We start from the raw sequence: 18,354 nt of genomic DNA, 5'->3' as shown, positions 1-18,354 counted from the left end.
CATGTTCAATTCTTGCCAAAAGAACTTCCCTTTCCAGCCCCCTCCTGTGAACAAGCACACTACATCTGCTCCAAGGAATCACTTCGTTCCCTCATTTGGGGGGCGGGGGGAAGAATACGGTTGGAGGGTGGTTGGTTTGTAGCATCTGATGCCTTCTCATCAGATTTTAATGACCTTTTTCGTGGTTGCATTGATCAGTACGCAACCTACTCAGGCATGCCCCCTAAATTAAAGAGCCTCATTAGCCAGCCCCACGGAGCAAGGGTCTGAAGGAGCCGCGGCTCATTCTTGTGTTTGTGAAATATGAGGTTTTGTGGGAGCCCCAGGGAGAGAGAGAGGGTCAGGACAGGGACTTCTGGAAGGTGTGCCTATCCCATCCCCAATCAAACCCCAGTGTCCATTCTGTATAGAGGTTCCCAAAGGCACTCCCTCTTCACCAACACAACTACAGATTGCCCAGAGCAGGAGGGAAGCATGACTTACAGATGTTTACCAGATACTGGCAGTTTAGACTTCAAATTACACAGAGACCAAGGACCCAGCATCCACATGGCCCATAACACTCGGGGAGACTTTGGTGAAGAAGGCAATGAGAGCAAGCAGGAGCCAGCAGGGCTAGGGGCATTGCCAACCCATCCACTCATTAATCCACTCGCCAAATATTTACCATGTTCCAGACACTCAGTTAGGCACTGAGGAAAGAACAGTGAATAAGATCGAAACAGTCCCTGCCAGCTTCGAGCTCACAGGTTTGTGGAGGAAACAGCCAGCTATACATTATGTGGAGGTTGCATAAAAGGTACAGGTAACCTGAACACATACAATAGCGGGGACCACCAGCCCATACACTGGGCTTATCTGGGAAGGCTTCCCGGAAGATGTGGTATTTAACATGAAAGGATAAATACAAGTTGGCCAGGAGAAAGGGAAAGAGAGTGAGTGAGCTTGACTCCTTGAGGACACTACTGAACTAATGAGCCATGCTGGGGTCTTATATTGCAAAGGGAGCAATGAGGTTCAAGAGGTAGGCAGGGGCTAGATGTCAGAGCAGGGGAATACTGGCTGTATGCTACAGGCAACAGAGAGCCGCCAAGGTGCCATAGGCAGGGGAGTGGTATGATGAGATTGGCATTTTGAAAACCTTGACTGTGCTATTCAGAGCTTAGATTGGAGGTGGCAATAAAAGGTGTAGGAAGATGGATTCAGAGACAGTCGAAGGCCTTCAGGTGAACTAGAAGAGCAAGCGGGTGGGTTCCAGGGGTATTACTGAGTCCCTTGCTTTGTTTGGTTTGGTTTGTTTTTTCTTTCTTTTTTCTGGGGCTTAAAGGTATCCTTTATTTGCAGTGGTCCAAAGCCCTTCATGTCGTCCCTTGTCCTTAAGTCATTCCGGAGCTCCCCACGGCACAGTGGGACGGAGGGGTGGAATAAAAGAGAACACCCTCTGTGTGGGTAGTAGAGATACCAAGGGTTGCCTAATCAGGGAAGCCTAGCAACCCACCACAGCTCCCTCCGTGCACAGGCACCAAAGGAGGGACAGCACAGGGTTTCTCATCCTCAGAACTCTTGACCTTGGGGGCCAGGTAATGCTTTGTTGCTGGGGAAGCTCCTGTGCATTGGGGTGGGGGACTCTTAGCATCCCTCTTCTCAACCCACCAGATGCCAGTCACACCCCTAAGCCAAGTTGTGAAGATTTAAAATGTCTCTAGACATCGATTGCCAAATGTCCTGTGGGGCAAAATTGCCCCTGGTGAAGAACCACGGAAATAGAGGGGCTTAGCTATAAAACCGGCCTTCACCGGAAGTCTGCACGGCTCTCACTGCCCAACACAGCGGAAAAACGCAAACCTCAATGCCATTGAGTCAATGCCAACTCATAGCAGAGGGCGGGTGAAAGAGATTGTCTGGCATAAATCCACTCCTACAAAGAAGCCTTCTGGGGTTTGCTCAGCAGCTCAAAGCTATGTAGGGAGTTAATCTGGTTGAGGACATGAAAAGACTTCACACACCTGCGTGTGGTCCACTCTCCTGAGCCCACTGTGCGACAACTCTATCCAGGAGAGATGTGCGTTTTGAGCCTTCCTCAGGGGACTGGGGAAGGAAAACCCTTATAGGCTGCAAAAGCAGGCGGTGAGAATGATTGGGCAGTGGTCGTCAAATGTGCCTGGTGAGTAGAGAAGTGTCCTTAAAAGGGAGTAGTAGGTGGTACTCCTTCGGAGTTCTGTACTGGTCTGATCTTCAAGGTGAGATGAAGCCCCAGCTCACTACAGAACTGAATTCCTCAGCCAAGGCCCTCAATCAGCACAGCGGGGAATGAAGGGAAGACTGGCTATGTGGGGGGAGCACTTAGCCTTCAGTGAGACTGCAGCCTGTGTTAATGGCCATGCCACCAAAATAAGAACCCAGAACCCCCAGGTGCTATGGCCAATTTCTCACTGAGCAATCTTCTCAACCTTTCCTTTCTGGGCCTCAAGTAGCCTCGTGTGTCTCATATGGAAATATTGAGTGCTGCCCAATGATCACAGTGCGCTGAGGACTCCAGGCAATAAGCGAAGATAAACAAATCCAGTATGCTCACTCGTTGCAGGTTTATTGAGAGAAAAGAATCAGAAGAAGATAAGGATGAAAAGGAGTATAAGCAGGAGAAGCAAAACCACTAGAAGGTGAAAGGAAGGAAGGAAAAGGAGGATAGGAAGGACAGGTAGATAGAAATAGAGGGTGGAGAGTGCACAGAGGTGAAGGAGGATGGGTAGCCCGATCTTGATATAGGCCTTCAAATAATGGGACATATCGTGAACAGCTTCTTTAAAAACCTGAAAAATTTCAGGATAAAGCTGAAGCACAGCAGGCAGTTGAAATGGGCTGGTGATCCACTGGTTAGAGCAGGGAAGCGCTCCAAGGAAGCTGCTGACTGCGCCAATGGTGGGTGTTGCAGGTGTCCTACGTGAAGGCAATCGACATCTGGATGGCTGTGTGCCTGCTCTTTGTGTTTGCTGCCCTGTTGGAATATGCAGCTGTCAATTTTGTCTCTCGACAACATAAGGAATTCATGAGGCTTCGAAGAAGGCAACGACGCCAACGCATGGTGAGTCTAACTTGGGAGATGCCCGTTTCCTTTATTCTGCCTTCCTCCCCGCGGCTCCTCCCACACACTAAGACCCAACCTAGGGGTGCAAGCAGGACCCCTGGCTCCTGGTCCTAGGCTGACCTCAGATAAGCAAGGTCCTTTAATCTCCTTGATTCTGTTTCCTGAGCTGTCCACCGGGGCAATAATTCCTATAGGAGAATCTAGTATAGCGGCAAAGAACATGGGCACAGTAAGCACTAAAATAATGCTAGCCAGCATTATGTAATTAATATGTAAGGGGCATTGCAAAGTCAGTAATGGTTCCCTTGGCTCTCCCTCCGCCAGGGGAGCAATGATTAATGACTGAGAAATTCAAGAGTTTTCCCTGAGAGCTTTATACAATGTTGGAATTGAAAAGCCTTACTTGCTTCTTGTGGCTGTTGGGTTTCTTCTGTACAATCTTCATTGAGCGACTCAGAGTCAGTGGGTTTGGGCTGTTCCAAATTCTTGTATGTGAATCCCATTTCTTCTACAGAAGAGTGATGACTTCAAGAAATAAAATAAGAATCTTGTTGTCATGACAACAGAGTCCATTTACATTGCCCAGACAATAGGAATTAGGTAGGTTGTCATGACAACAGAGGTGTCTGGGCCACCCTCATGGAAGCAAGTGGCCAATTATGAACTAAGTGGCAAGGCTGTACTAAACTGCATCCTAGTGGCTTAGTCATCAACTGTCAGAGAGTTCTGGTCTGTCATGATCTGGCTCCTTGTTTTTGCCTAATCTAGAGGCCTCAAAGCCAACAGGCACAAGCACTTAAGGAAACCTTTGGAAGGATAGGCAACAGCCCCCTGAATCCATTGTACAAGCACGGTCTCTGGCCTATCTAGGCCCCATCTCTCTTCCTAACACTCCTCCGTCTCCTAAACTACTTTTGGGGCGCCCTCTACCATGTACCTGTTCTATTGACAGTAGTGCTCCTGTCTGACCCTGTGATTGTCTTAATTTATCAGTTCTTGCCTCATTTTCAGTTTTTTAATTAGGCTCTGGACAGCTCGCCCTCTCGTGGATTGATTTATAACTGCAGATTTTGAATAGTACTCTTTTAAAACTCACTGCCAATTCACAGTGACCATCTTAGAGAGACTAGAACAGCATCATAGGGTTTCTGAGGCTGTGAATCACAGTCGCTGTGAGTAGGAATTTCTCAGTGATAGTGAGTTTGGTTCGGGTTGTCATCATTAACTCAGGGCAATAAACAAGTTCCAATCCAGAGGACTAGTAGAAGGCTGAAATCCAGACTTGGGAGAGAGGCGAGGAAAAAAGACCCATTTTTTTTTAAAGACCCAATTTTTAAGCAGACTTTCCCCACCCCACCCCCGACTGTCAAACTAGTGTGTTTAGGGGCCAAAAAAATCTTATTTTATGGGAGTTTTTATCTTGATCACTTAAAACCTACCTTAGACAAGAAGAGGAGGCTGCCAACCAGGCCGGAGTCCTTTACCAGCTAAGTTGCCTGTGTGGATGTTCCTTCAGGTGCTACAGAGCTACCCCAAGTTGACACTAGTCCCACCTCCTTGCTCTGTACCTCTCCACCCCCAACTAGCTGTCCTCCCCCACTCCTACATAAGCCAGTCTTGAGCCCATAATGGCCTATGTCATAATCAGGTATCCATGACTACAAAGTGATGACAACAGCCTGGCACCTGCCTAGGCTCCTGGAGGCTGCCTGAAAATGGGACGAGGCTCCTTATTGATGTAAGTAAAACCAGAAAGCTCAGAACCAACACTATGAGTCATAAACCATTCTTAAGTTTTCTTGTGCCACTGCCACCCAGTGGGCCTGCAGTAGGGATCCTGGAGGTAACTGGGCAGTCAGGACATTTTGATAGAGAGTTATTCCATGTCCAAAGCCTCTGTCTGGGTCCTCTTCTTCCAATATCTTCAGTCTAAGAGAGGGATGGGGAAGAAAACATAGGAATATCACAGATCCTGTCACCAAGAAAAAGTTAGGGGTATTTGAGGAGTCAGCCAATTGCTCATTAAAACCCAGATTCAGTCCTCATTTTCTCTAATGTCTCCTCAACCACCCATCTCTACAGTGTCATGTGCTGCCATTATAAAGAAATAAATACATAAATAAATATATAATGGTTGGCAAAGGCTCTCACTCAGGCTTGGCAGAGAGAGCACCTTGCCATTGTCAATAGAATCACTTGAGAAATGGAACAAATTGTAAAATACTGCCAAGTCCTCTCAGGATCTCAGTCCAAACTATATCTATATATCTATATCTATCTATATCTATATAGATTCTGACTCACAGTGGCCCCATAAGGCAGAGTAGAACTGCTCCAGAGGGTTTCCTAGGCTATAATTTTAATGGGATCACATTATCCTGTATTTTGTCCCAAAGAGTAGGTGGTAGGTTCCAAGCACCCACCTTTCTGATAGCAGCCAAATAAATACATAACCACCACACCACCAGGGCTGCTTTTGCCATAATCCAACAATAATCCAAACCTATTGCCATTGTCTATTCAAACTCATAGTGACCCTTGTAGGACACAGTAGAGCTGCCCCACCGTGTTTCCAAGGCTGTAAATAGTTATGGAAGCAGACTGCCACCTTTTCCTACCATGGGTTCAAACCACTGACCTTTGAGTTAGTAGTCAAGTGTTTGACCACTGCAACAAACGGGCTCCCATTTTATGTATAGAATGTGTTTTTTTCCCCATGCATTCCTGCTATGATTTCCCAGCGAATCTGTAAGCTTCACAGGGAAGAACCTGTCTCTTTTTCAACAGGCCCTAGTACTAGGCTGAGGACACAGCAAACATATAATGCAGCCCACCCACTCACTTTTGCAGGCTGGTTGGCAAGGGCTCTCGCTCAGGCTTGGCAGAGAGAGCACCTTGCCACTGTCAATAGAATCACTTGAGAAATGGAACAAATTGCAAAATACTGCCAAGTCCTCACAGGATCTCAGTCGCAGAAACCTTCTTGCCTGTCTCCATCCCTCAATACATTCTTTCCCAGCCTCCGCACCTTGCCTCCTGTGCATTGCAGACTTAGATTGGCTTTGGATTCTCTTCCCTACCACCACCCACCACCACCTCAGTCTTTCCACCTGTAGATAGCTTGCGGGGCGGGGGTCGTTCAATGTTAACAACACAGAGTCCACCAAGTAGTATCTTACACACACACACACACACACACACACACACACTCAGAACGTAGACTGAATGGATAAATCAGCCTCCCACCCCTTAGCATTCAGGTAAATCCCTCAATTACAAGAGGTTGTTGATGCTGTTGTCGTTGTTAGGTGCCATGGGCTGTGGCTCATAGCCTCCCTGTGTACAACAGAGTGAGACACTGTCCAACCCTGTGCCATCCTCACAATCTCTGTGCTGGGCCAGTCCCATGTTGCAGCCACTGTGTCCATGCAGTTCCTCTGGGGCCTTCCTCTCTGTGGCCGACTGGGTGCTTTTCCCAAGCAGGGTACCCTTTTCCAGGGGCGGCCCTCTCCTGACAACATGTCCAACATAGACAAGATGAAGGCTCGTCGTTCTCACAAGAGGTGCAACATATCAAATTTAACAGAACTGAGGGCAGCTTATTCCATTTGGCCGTATTTTCTCTCCTGTGTGAAGTGACTCTTTCCAGCCTGGGAAATATTTCCAAGTAATTTCCGATGGATTTACTGTGATTGGAGAAGGGAAATCGTTGGCTTTATATAATCAGAAACAGCAGCTGGATCCACCTTTCCCCTTCCGAGTATTTTGCATACAGGACTGGTTCTGGACTTGTATTCCTTGAGCTGAGAGACAGAGGGGCTCCTGAGGAAGAGGGGCAACAGGGTCGCCTGAGGTAGCCTGAACTGGAAGGCAGAAAAATAAAATGATTTCCCTTGCCTTTGCATTAATTCCTCCCTTTTTAATTACTTGGGTCATGTTTTATTTGTCTCTGGTTGTATAACTGCGTCACAGCTTCCATTGTAGGAATAGTACGAAGATGACTGTGAGGATGCTCACAGTGTGAGCCTGGACCAGTGATGAATAAGGTGATGGAAATAACGTAGAGCTGTGCTAACCCAGCCCCATTTCCCTTTTTGGGGCACAAGGCACGACAACTGAGGGTCCAGGCACAATATCCATGATGGACTTTCTTAGACCTATACCAGTACCACTCTCTCCTCAAGTGCCCTGGCAGCATCAGGGGTTTGTTTGGAGAGATCCTTTCTTACACCAAAGGTGCCGCTCCCTTTCTAGAAGCTGAAGGGTAACAGCGAGCCATTGTGCAGCATAAGGCAGGGAGTCAAAATTTTTCCTGCCAAACACATTCTTTTTTTTTTAAAAACAATTTATTAGGGGCTCATACAACTCTTATCACAGTCCATACATATACATACATCAATTGTATAAAGCACATCTGTACATTGTTTGCCCTAATCATTTTCTTTTTTTTCTCCTCTTTTCTTTTTTTACATTTTATTAGGGACTCATACAACATTCTAACTTTTCTGAACAGACTTCAGTGTTGGGCCCTGAGAGGATTTTGGCTTCCTGAGAAAATACAAAGCCATTCCCCTCCTAGAGTCTGATATGGGTGGAGCCTCCATTCATTCATTCAACTGCTCTAGACTGAGCACCTACTAGGTGCCAGGCACTGTGTAAGGAACTGGTTGTACAGCAATGGACAGTACTAGTGCAGCTTTCCAAGTTTGTGAGGAGAGCGCACAGGCAGCAGAGAAAGAGAGGACATTTGTTGCTGACTCTCTGGTCTGAGCTTGCCTGCCTCTGATGAAAGGCCTGCCCTTAGGCTAAGAGGCCAATTATCCAGGAAAACAGGACCCTGCCTCAATATATGCCACACTTCTCAATGTGTTCCCATAGCAGTCGAGTCTGTGGGTGGTACAAACGGTTAATATGCTTGGCTGCTACCCTATAGGATGTCCTTTTCATTGCACAGAGTATGTAACAGGTGTCGCTGTCATAGACCTAGATGATCCAAACACATTCTTCTTACAATCCAGAGGAAGTGGCCCTGGTAGTTGTAGTGGGACAGCTCATCCTAGTTTTACCTTGGATTTTCCCATTTTTACCACCGAGAAGTCTCTGCCCAGAAACCTCCTGAGTCGTGAGCAAACCATCCCAGAAAGAGACATTCTATGACAAAATGATTTCTTAGCTACTTGAAACTATTACTCCTGTAAGCATCATTACTTAAAAAATGGTAGGCACTTCAAAAAAGTATTTTGATGTTCAATTCTTTAAAATAGGGGGGGTCCATTTTATCTTTTAAATACTAGGTATTCCTCCCCACTAAGATCCAGTAGCGTCTAACCTAGCCCCATTTCCTTTCTTTGGGCTACCCCACTACAACTCAGGGTCCAGTTCTTCCTTGAAAACTTCTGCGGTAGCACCACAGATATCCGGGGTCATGACCAACTAGACATTCAGCGCCCCCACTGCTGCCACTTCCCACAAAGATCTACCCATTGGCCCTGAACTGAGGCTCACTTGTTCCATCCCCTGGCAGGAAGACATAGATATCCCTTCAGCTTCTAGACGTAGGCATCCTCCAGAGGTCAAGTTTCCCAAGGGTTCAGAAAGAAAAGGAAGACACTGACCATCAGCCGATCCCGCAAGGGTCTCGGGCTTGGTGTCCAAGATAGCTGTACTAGTGATGAAGGCTCCTATGTTGGCCGCCAGAGCTTCTGCAGTCAGCAACTGGGGGGGGGGGTGCTTTGTGTGCCACTATACTGTCCTCATTTATTATTATTATTAATATTATTATAAATCGCAGGAGAACTGGTAGGAGTCTGTGTCATGCTTCTTCATATTGTGGCTACCTTTTGAAGGAAGCATTTCTTGATTCTGGCATATACTTCCCCATCTGCTAACTACCAGGCCATGAACTGTCACTTCTGATATTAGTGTGTCCTTTAGAAGTAGATCAAATCATGCTCGCTTGAGCTGTCTATAAAATATAAGTAAACAGCCTCTGGGTGAGGGGGCGTCTAAGTGCCCCTGAAGTGAGTAAAGCTCTCTCTATTGGCCACTCAAGACTTTGGGTCCCTTATTCTTCCTCTCCTACATTCTCTATTAAATAATTGGATTTTCCGGAGGCCGCTTCATTACTTAGTGCTGACATAACATTTATCTCCTGAGGGTTATGTGTTCATGATCCTACCATTTATAATACCAATGTAGATTCACAGTGGACAGTTATGGCTGCAGTGTACATTGGCCAATGAATGCAGGGTGGATATACTGGCCCTTGTGTCAAAATGGCAGGCGCCCTGGTGGCGCCTGGTTAAGCACTCAGTTGAGAACCAAAAGGTTGGTGATTCAAACCCAACAGCCACTTGATAGAAGAAAGATCTGATAGTCAGCTTCTGTAAAGATGTACAATCTTGGAAACCCTTTGATTTCCAAGTTTCTACTCTGTCCTGCAGGTTGCTGTGCATTCAGCACAGTGGCAGTGGGTTTGGTTCATGTTTGAATGTCAAAATCTACTGATTTGCAGAAAAGTACATGGATCTGTAGTAGGCCCAACATGGATCTGTGATGGAGTGATCAGATTTGAATAGCCCCTTTAAAAACAGCCACTGCCATCGAGTCCATTCTGATTCACAGTGACCCTAGAGGACCGAGCAGAACTGTCACTGTCAGTTTCCGAGGCTGTCCGCTTTCAGTGGAGCAAAAAAAAAGTCTCACCTTTCGCCCTAGGAGTGGCTGGTGGTTTCAAAAGGCAGGTCATGCCATTGGCAGTCCTATGTGTAACCTACTACACCACCAGGGTCATTGAAAACTTTTTGCTTTTTAGCTCTGCATCCAGAGAGACCATTTTTAAAAGGATATGTACTAAGAGAGCGAATTGTGCAGCTTTGGGAAGTCATTACAGTCAAATTCACCAAGTCTGTCTCAGTTCTGCCGTGTGATGGCTTCACTGTCATGCGTGCTCTGTTTATTACATCAGAGATGATAGCTAGACATTGAGATTTCTCTTAGCCCCATCTCACCATGAATTGGCACTTCAGAAGGTCTTAGACAGATTTAAATGCGAATACATTTTTAAAAGGTAGCTCAGGGCCTATCTGGAAAAGAAAATCATATGCTTACATACAATATGTAGCTGCTAAATATACCTGTATCTCCTGGGCAGTATTAAGCTCATAAAATAAAGCACACAGTGAACGTGTGTACCCAGTACTCTATCTGTATAGCTAGCAGCAGCATCTATGAAATATATTATGTGTGTTCTGGTTTCTATCCCTATGTCTTTGAGCTGTGACCTCATATTCTACCTTTTCCCCCCTTGTATCTCCAGGAAGAAGATATCATCCGAGAAAGTCGCTTCTATTTCCATGGCTATGGACTTGGCCATTGCCTGCAGGCAAGGGATGGTGGGCCAATGGAAGGCTCTGGCATGTATAGCCCCCAAGCTCCAGCTCCTCTCCTAAGGGAGGGAGAAACCACGCGGAAACTCTATGTGGACCGAGCCAAAAGGATTGACACCATCTCCCGGGCTGTCTTCCCTTTTACTTTCCTCATTTTCAACATCTTCTACTGGGTTGTCTATAAAGTGCTACGATCAGAAGATATCCACCAGGCACTGTGAATAGGGTGGTGGGACTACAATGTCCAGCTGCTGGCTGCTGGCTTTCTGCTTCCTCCTAGGTGGGCTTTCCCTCTCCGTAAGACTCCCATCAGGGGGTTTGGACAGTTCCTTTCTGACCTCCCACAAAGAATTTCAAAGCTCTGTGGGCTGACACTGCATGGAGCCAATGGTGGCGCTACTGAGGAAGATGGCTTATCTATCCCAGCCCAGGTTTTCTCCCGTCCTCTCCCACTGCTCACAACACGAAAGTTTGGCCATATTCCCTGGGCAAGGATGCCACTCTGCCCTTGTTGGAGCCTCTCTGTTTTCTAATATATATTCTTGTCTAGATTCTGATTTATGTTTAATCTTAATGTGTCTCACTCTTGTCCTGACACACCCCACACAGAGCCTGGCCTTTGTTGTGCGCTCCATTTCTTCTGCTGCAGGCTCAAATAGGCCGTCTTTCCCTTCCACAAGTACTGTCCTTGTGTGAGCCAGTCAGCTTGCCTTGGCTGGTGGGAAAAAGGCATGAGGACAGGTTCCCCACCCCGCAGCAAGGTTAGAGGTTCACATAGTCATGGGCTGCACTGGGGTAGGACATCATTATAGAACCCAACAGAGAGGTCTTCAAGTCTCTTAGAACACCCAAGAGTGCCAAAATGGGAGCAAGGACCTCGGGCTTTCAGAAAGCCTATGCTTTCAAATCCACCTGAACTTCCCACTCTCAGAAATATCTGTTCTACTCTATAACCAGCAAGGCCACTGGATCCAGGTAGTCAGTGAGTGAGATAGAAAGGTAGGCAGGTAGGTAGGTAGGTAGGTAGGTAGGTAGGTAGGTAGGTAGGTAGGTAGGTAGATAGATAGATAGATAGATAGATAGATAGATAGATAGAGAGAGAGATAGATAGATAGATAGAAATATGCTTAGGCTTTAAGAAATTTACTTGATGGTGCTAGAAAACTTTCAAGAAAAGTGAGGCCCACAGTAGGGTAGGTATGACCCAGGAGGAGTGGAATAGAGAAACTATCCTCAGACAGCCTTTCAGTGGCTGGGTTTTCATTTGCTTCTTGTTTTTCTCCAAAGTCTCTTTACTTCCAAAGACTCCTTATTTCCGATCTGTTCCTTTATCTCCTTTTGGTGAGCAACTAACGATGCGATGTTGCCTTGTCCTGCAGAGTGTACGGTTTGAGGTGTCTGGTGGGGACTGTCAAATAGAGGATCCTTAACCTGGCCTAGGAGGCCTGGTAATGTAGTGACTTTGCATTGGTCTGCAATCCAATTGGTAAGCACTTCAAAACCACCATCCACTCTGTGGGAGAAAGACTGGACTTTCAACTCCCTTAAGCATTCTTCGAATCCCACAGGGGGTCACTGAGTCAGCACTGACTTGGTCTACCTCAGAGTAGGACTTGTTTTTATTTTGTTTTCATTTTTATTTTCCACATCATTCTCTTGCTTTCCGTCTCCTTCCCAGAAATGGCAGCATAGAGGAGGTTAATGTGGAAGAGCCCATTGCAGGCCTGACATACCACTGGGTCACGGGATAGCATGGACCTGGTACACTTAGGTCTTTGAAATGCTCCATTAGTAACAGAGACAGGAGAGATTAGAGCAAGTGTGGGACTCTAGAAGAGAGAGGTGATCAAACATGATTTTAAACATCTTGTCCTTTTCTCTGGGCCTAGAATAATCAACTATGTGACTTTAATCTCTCCTTCCCCTTCTCCCTCCCTCAACATGGTGTTCCAATCCGATAGTCAATAAATCCAATGATCAAACCAATTTCTACAGTCAAACCAAGGGCTCAGCATACTTTCCCCTTTTCCCAGATTGCACTTCTTTGCCTGCCTCTCCTGCTCATTGCTATATACTCCTCTGTTGCTTGGCTTTGGGGAGGGCATTCAGGCTTACTGGGGAAGCTGGTCGATTTTATTAGCAATGTTAACTAGCAATGTGGTTCCAAGGAGTGTCAAAATGAAAGAACAGGGTTTAGGGAACAGATAGAATTCAGAGGGGAGAAGGCCCGTTTCCTCCCCCACCCCCCCACCCCCTCTGCCCATGTCTGTCCAGGTAGTGCCAATCAGTGAGAAGCCACAGCAATGCCCCTTTGAAAGGAGCAGAGAGTATCTCTTTGATACCCTGCCTGGTGGGGCTGGGGTGTCAGGCTACAGCAGCACAAAGACGGGGGCAGCGGGGGATGGGGTGGACTATGGAGATGAGTTTATTGCACAGAGCTGTACTTGTTATAGATCTTGTCCAGATGGGCCAACTGCACAAATCTGCCCTGTTGGAAGTCTCAAGAACAATGCCCTGGAGACAGCTACAGCACTGAGCAACAGAGCCTGCCCAACTGGGACTCTGCTCAGGGAATCAGCTGGTGCTGGGAGCCAAAGAAGCCAAAGAACTAATCAACATAATAGACCAAGGGAGTTCACAAAGCTACTCAGAGGGAATGCCAGGTGGAAGGTACTGTCCTTCCCCATCAGAGTGCACTAGCAGAGAAAGGGAGACATGTGTCCGCATCAGGTGCAAATGGCTTTTGTTTTGTTTGTTTTCCCTCGCCATTCCCACACAGGTACTGAGGGGCGGTGAAGCTGGCTTTCACTGGGAGTGTCTGATGCCTAGCAGTCCATTCAGTGATAGAATTCTTGAACGGGGACCTTTCTGACCATAGTGAAGTGACATATGAGGCTAACATGGAGGTGACTCCATTTCTCTTTCCTCTCAGAGCATGCACCCCTCTGGAGAGCCACACTACTTTCTGCTTGGATCACATCTCAAGTGATTTTTGCATTTTAAAACAACATCATTTTTTAAGGGGGGAAAATGCTTCCATCATAAATAAAGTATCTGAGGTATTTTCATTAATCCCTTGTTAATATTTAATGGCAGCTAAATATTTTATGCATCTATTTTTTTCCGGGGAAAGGATTCTCTGTATTCTGGTAAGATGATCGGGACTGCCACCTGACCACCACCCTTCAGTTTTTTTCTGCTTTTTAGAAATAAATAGGGGGGTGCTCAGAGTCAGCAGTGACACAATGGCAGTAAGTTTGCTGTGGGATTTTTTTGGCGTGTGCTTCTTTACCTTCAATCAACCAACAGGACTTCTGTTCTCCCTGAATTTACAGTTAAACAAACAAACAAGCAAAAAGTGCTCTATGTGGCTAGCAGGTAGTGGATAAATGTTACCCTTTCATAGCCCTATGCCTTTATTCCCCCTCTCACCAAAGAACTGATACTCTCATCTTGTTGACATGTTAAATGGACTCTTGAACGTGTTTGCTTTTCCCTAGCCCAAACAGAGCACCTCCTGGGGTACTTTTCTCTTTCTGTTTTACTGATGAGATGCGGAGTCTATGTGAGTGCAGTCCAACTGTGAGCTGCAATTCATGTGTTGTTGCTTTGTACAGCTTGATCTCTTAATTGATTGGGCTCTGTTTACATTGAGCTTGGGAGTTGGTGCTTTGGGAAGATTGCCTGCATCATCTCTTAGAAGGGCAGACCCTTGCCGCTAAGACCAAAACCTGTGATATGAATACAAGGGGAACGTTGAAGTGCTAAATATAGGGTGGTTCTGGGTCCTCTTTCATTGGATACCCACTAAGCCTTGGGTCCCACCCAAGGTCCAACCATTTCCACAGTCTTGGGGAGGTGGGATTCTTTACGTGTGCCCACCCCCAGTTGCCTCTTTCCACTTCTTGTTTACTACGATCAATGCTATGGTGGTGGTGGTGGTGGTGATGATGATGATGATGATGATGATTTCATCACTGCTGGCTGCCAAATCTGAAACTAAACTCAAGTCCATTATGTTTAGATGAAAGCTCTTGGCTGATGGAAGACAAATCAACCAAGCTTGGGAACCGCCAACAGATTGGGAGCCCCGGTAGTAGTGCTATCACCCATTTAACGGATTAAATCTAGAATATGCTCTTTGAGGGCAAGAACCGGGTCTTAGAACCCTGTCTGTAGCCCATGCAGCTCCTGGGGCATACCAGAACACAACAGACTGCAGGGGCGGAGGGGTGCTCTTCAAAATTCCATTTGTTTTTAATTCCATTTTTCCATAGACTTTTTGATGCCACTTCCCCTCAGCCCCCTTGTGTGTAGATTGGAAAGGATGAATTCCCACTTGGTCTGTTATATAACACATTTCTGTACATTCTCTTCCCATTACTTCTTGATCGCAGAAAAACAGACCTGGAAGGGAACTTAGAAAAGGGAACAGATAAAACACATGTGTATAAACATGCATACACACACACACACACACACACACACACCTGTCTATGGGTATAGCAGAGACAAAGTTAAGAAGACAACCAAACATTGTAAACTGCACCACTAATTACTGATACTATTCTGATTAAACACTGACAATACTACGCATATGAAGGCTACTATCCAGCTCTATATTAAAAACCAATCAGTAAATGAAAGCCCTTGCAGTAACAAGCGAGTGCAGTAGCAGGGATTTGGGGCAGCACTCCCAACCGCTTCCCTTCCCGCTGGAGACACTCACTGTTCCCACGGGACAGCCAGTCATCCCTGAAGGGTTGGTAATTAGGCTGCTCTTGCCTTGCACACTGCAATATGCCACGAGGATCACTTTCACAGTCAGCACACTTTGTACCAGTAGCAACGGAACAACTTATTCATGAATCTGAGGCCAGGAGGTGGAAGAACTTCTGAGCCAGGAGTTTTCTTGCTCCCTGAGCATTCCCTCCATGGAAGAGCAAGACTGTGGAATCGCCTTTGGAAGTCACGTGAGGCCTCAGCGGTTGCCACCCCTTCGGAGCAGTTCTGTTTTCCTCAGTCTATGTTTTTATCATGAGGCTTCCCATAGAAGCTTTAGGTGGTGCAAATGCTCAAGGACTACATTACAAACTGAAAAGTTGGTGGTTGGAACCCATTCAGAGGGGCCTCAGAAAAAGGTCTGGTAATCTGCTTCTATAAAACCCCAGGAAGCCCATTTCTGACATATAGGCCGCTGTCATGTATCGAAACCGACTCAAGGAAGTGTACTGTTGTCACTATCGGCTCCCTAGAGTGAGGGCAATTCTTTTTTATTTAATCGTTTTATTAGGGGCTCATACAACTTTTATCACAATTCATACATACATCAATTGTGTAAAGCACATCTGTACATTCATTGCCCTCGTCATTCTCAAAACATTTGCTCTCTACTTATCACCTAAATGCACAGAACCCTCTGCCTTACAGGATTTGATGTAGAAAAATGTACGTGTTCTCTTTTTTCATAGCTTCCATTCAAGATAATGCAGTGATTAAGAGCGTGGACTTTGGTACCAGACAGAGCCTGGGTTTCAATAACAATTCCACTATGTAGTCGATATTGGGTTCTTGGACAAATGACTTCATCGCCTTCAGTCTTAGCTTCTTTCTCTGAAGGGCCATTGGAAGCTCTGAAAGGTCCAACACACAATGACTATGTGACCTTCAGCAAGTCACTGGACCTTTCTCTGCTGTAGCTTTCATATCTGCTAAACGAAGACACTAACGGTACCTACCTCAGAGAGCTGCTGTGGGCATAAAGTGAGAAAATGCATGCCAGTAAGTAAAGTGCTGAACTCTGTGCCTGGCACACAGTTAAGTAAGTGTTCAGCAGGTATTAGCTGTTGCATGCCCAACCACATCATCATAGTTTTTCTCCTCAAAACAAAACAAAACAAAATCCAAACTCACTGCCATCAAGTTGATGCCAATTCATGGCAACCCTGTAAGACAGAACAGAAATGCTCCAGTGAGTTTCTGAGATGGTAACTCGTTACGGGAGTAGAAAGGCCTTTCTCCTGAGGAGTGTGCGACTAGTGTCGAACTACTGACTGCAGATCACAGTCCAACATGTAACCACTACACCACCAAGACTTCTTAATTTCTCTCCTACACGTGTCAAATTTCTAGCACACGAGCCTCTTTGGAACTTCAGATTTTCCATGTTGTACATTTGATCTACAGTCACACACACACACACACACACACACACACACATACACACAAGGTCAAACTGAAATCACTGCTCTTTTGTTGCTGTTTTTCAGTCTCCTAGTTTCTCCCTGCTAGCACAGAACATGCTAAGAAACCATGTGACCATGAGGAAAATGTTCACTCTTTCACCAGTTGGAGAGAAAGAGAGAAAGTCTCTCCTGTGAGTCTGAATCCACTTGCTGGCATACAACAAGCCCCTTCCCATAAATACTTCAAACTCAACATGTCCAGAGACAAACCACCCATATTCTTCTTCAAACTTGCTCCTCCACCTCATCCAAACTTCCACAGCTTGATGAATGGCACTTCTATCTACCCAGTGACCCGAACCAGAAACCTGGGAGTCATACTGACAACTCCTTGACAAATCAATCACCAAGCCCTGTAGGGTCAACCTTGCAAATACTTCTGTATTAGTGTCCTACAACTGCTGTGACACCTTCCCACAAACTGGGCAGATTACAGCAACAGAGATTTATTCGCTCACAGTGCTGGGGACCAGAAGTCTGAAATCAAGGTATTGATATCTGAAAGCTTTGAGAGAGAAGCTTTCTTTGCCTTTTTTAGTTGCTGGTGCCTCTCTGCATTCCTTGGCTTCTTTAGCTTGTGACCACTTCACTCCAATCTCGTGCAGTGTTCCTTCACCTTCTCTCCTCTCTCTTGTCTCTCCAACATCCCTCTTCCTTTGTCTTATGAGAATGCCCATCAATGGGCTTAGGGTCCCATCTCCATATCCTTAACTCCATACACCTACAAAGACCCCTTTTCTAAACAAGGGTGGACTTCTGTTTGTGAGGACTCCCATTCTCCTTCTCTGGCCTCCCTGATCTCATCTTGGTTCAGCTTCTGGTTCCATTAGGTTTTCCCATCTTCCAACACTCCTGCCAACTGACCTTCCTGAAACATAAATTGTATGACACTTCCTTTCTTGGAACCTTTCAAGAATGCCCCATTGTCTTCAAGAAAAGTCCAAATTCCTTATGTTGACCTACAAAGGATGTTCTGCTTGGGCTTCTGCCAATGCTGTCAGCTTCTTCTCTTGTCATTCGCCTCACTCCCTTAAAGGCACCCCGCTACTTTACCCATAATTCTCTGAACCCAACAACCCACCATGTGTAATGCTCTATGCCATTTCACATACTGTCCCATGATGCCGTCCATCGGATATACCCTTTAAATGCCCTCCCTTGACCTCTTCCACCTGAGGTACCCTTATTCATCCATCAAAGATTCTAGGCAGGTATCCTGTTTTATGTGAAGCCTTCTCAAACCTCTCTCTCCAACTTCCAGACAGAGTTGAATACTCTGATAATTCCCCATACATACTTGATAATTTGTACTTGTAAGGTTATAGAGTGTTCTTTCTTCTGTTTTTTTGCAAACACTAAATATGAACTTGAGATCAGATAATTTTTACTAAATATTTTTTTCTTACATGCTAAGTACCTGTTGAAGCACTATCTATATGGGAAGAAACCAAGAACAGCAACTCTAGAAGTCAAATAATACACTTGGGCAGCAAGTCTATGTCACTAGGAAATGAAAAAATTGGAAGAGGAGGGTGAGAATGGTTGAAAAAGTTGAGAGTGTAGTCAATGGCATCGGATTGTACGTGCAGAAATTGTTGGACTGCTGTATGTTTTACTCTGTATACTATCAACCTTT

The 18,354-nt window shown here is 45.9% G+C and overlaps 1 protein-coding gene across 1 annotated transcript in view; it reads left to right on the top strand.

The window, feature by feature from the left end:
• Nucleotides 1-10,694, top strand: part of LOC142433653 (glycine receptor subunit alpha-4) — a 41,245-nt gene extending 30,551 nt beyond the window's left edge. Inside the window, exons 8-9 of the mRNA XM_075538437.1 lie at nt 2,933-3,082; nt 10,404-10,694. Coding sequence (XP_075394552.1) covers nt 2,933-3,082; nt 10,404-10,694 — 441 coding nt within the window. The remainder of the gene's footprint in view (nt 1-2,932; nt 3,083-10,403) is intronic.
• Nucleotides 10,695-18,354: the final 7,660 nt, after the last annotated feature.

The sequence above is a fragment of the Tenrec ecaudatus genome, chromosome X (genome assembly GCF_050624435.1).
Source record: "Tenrec ecaudatus isolate mTenEca1 chromosome X, mTenEca1.hap1, whole genome shotgun sequence".
In the NCBI taxonomy this organism is placed as follows: Eukaryota; Metazoa; Chordata; class Mammalia; order Afrosoricida; family Tenrecidae; genus Tenrec; species Tenrec ecaudatus.
This window is presented reverse-complemented; position numbering and strand designations above follow the sequence as displayed.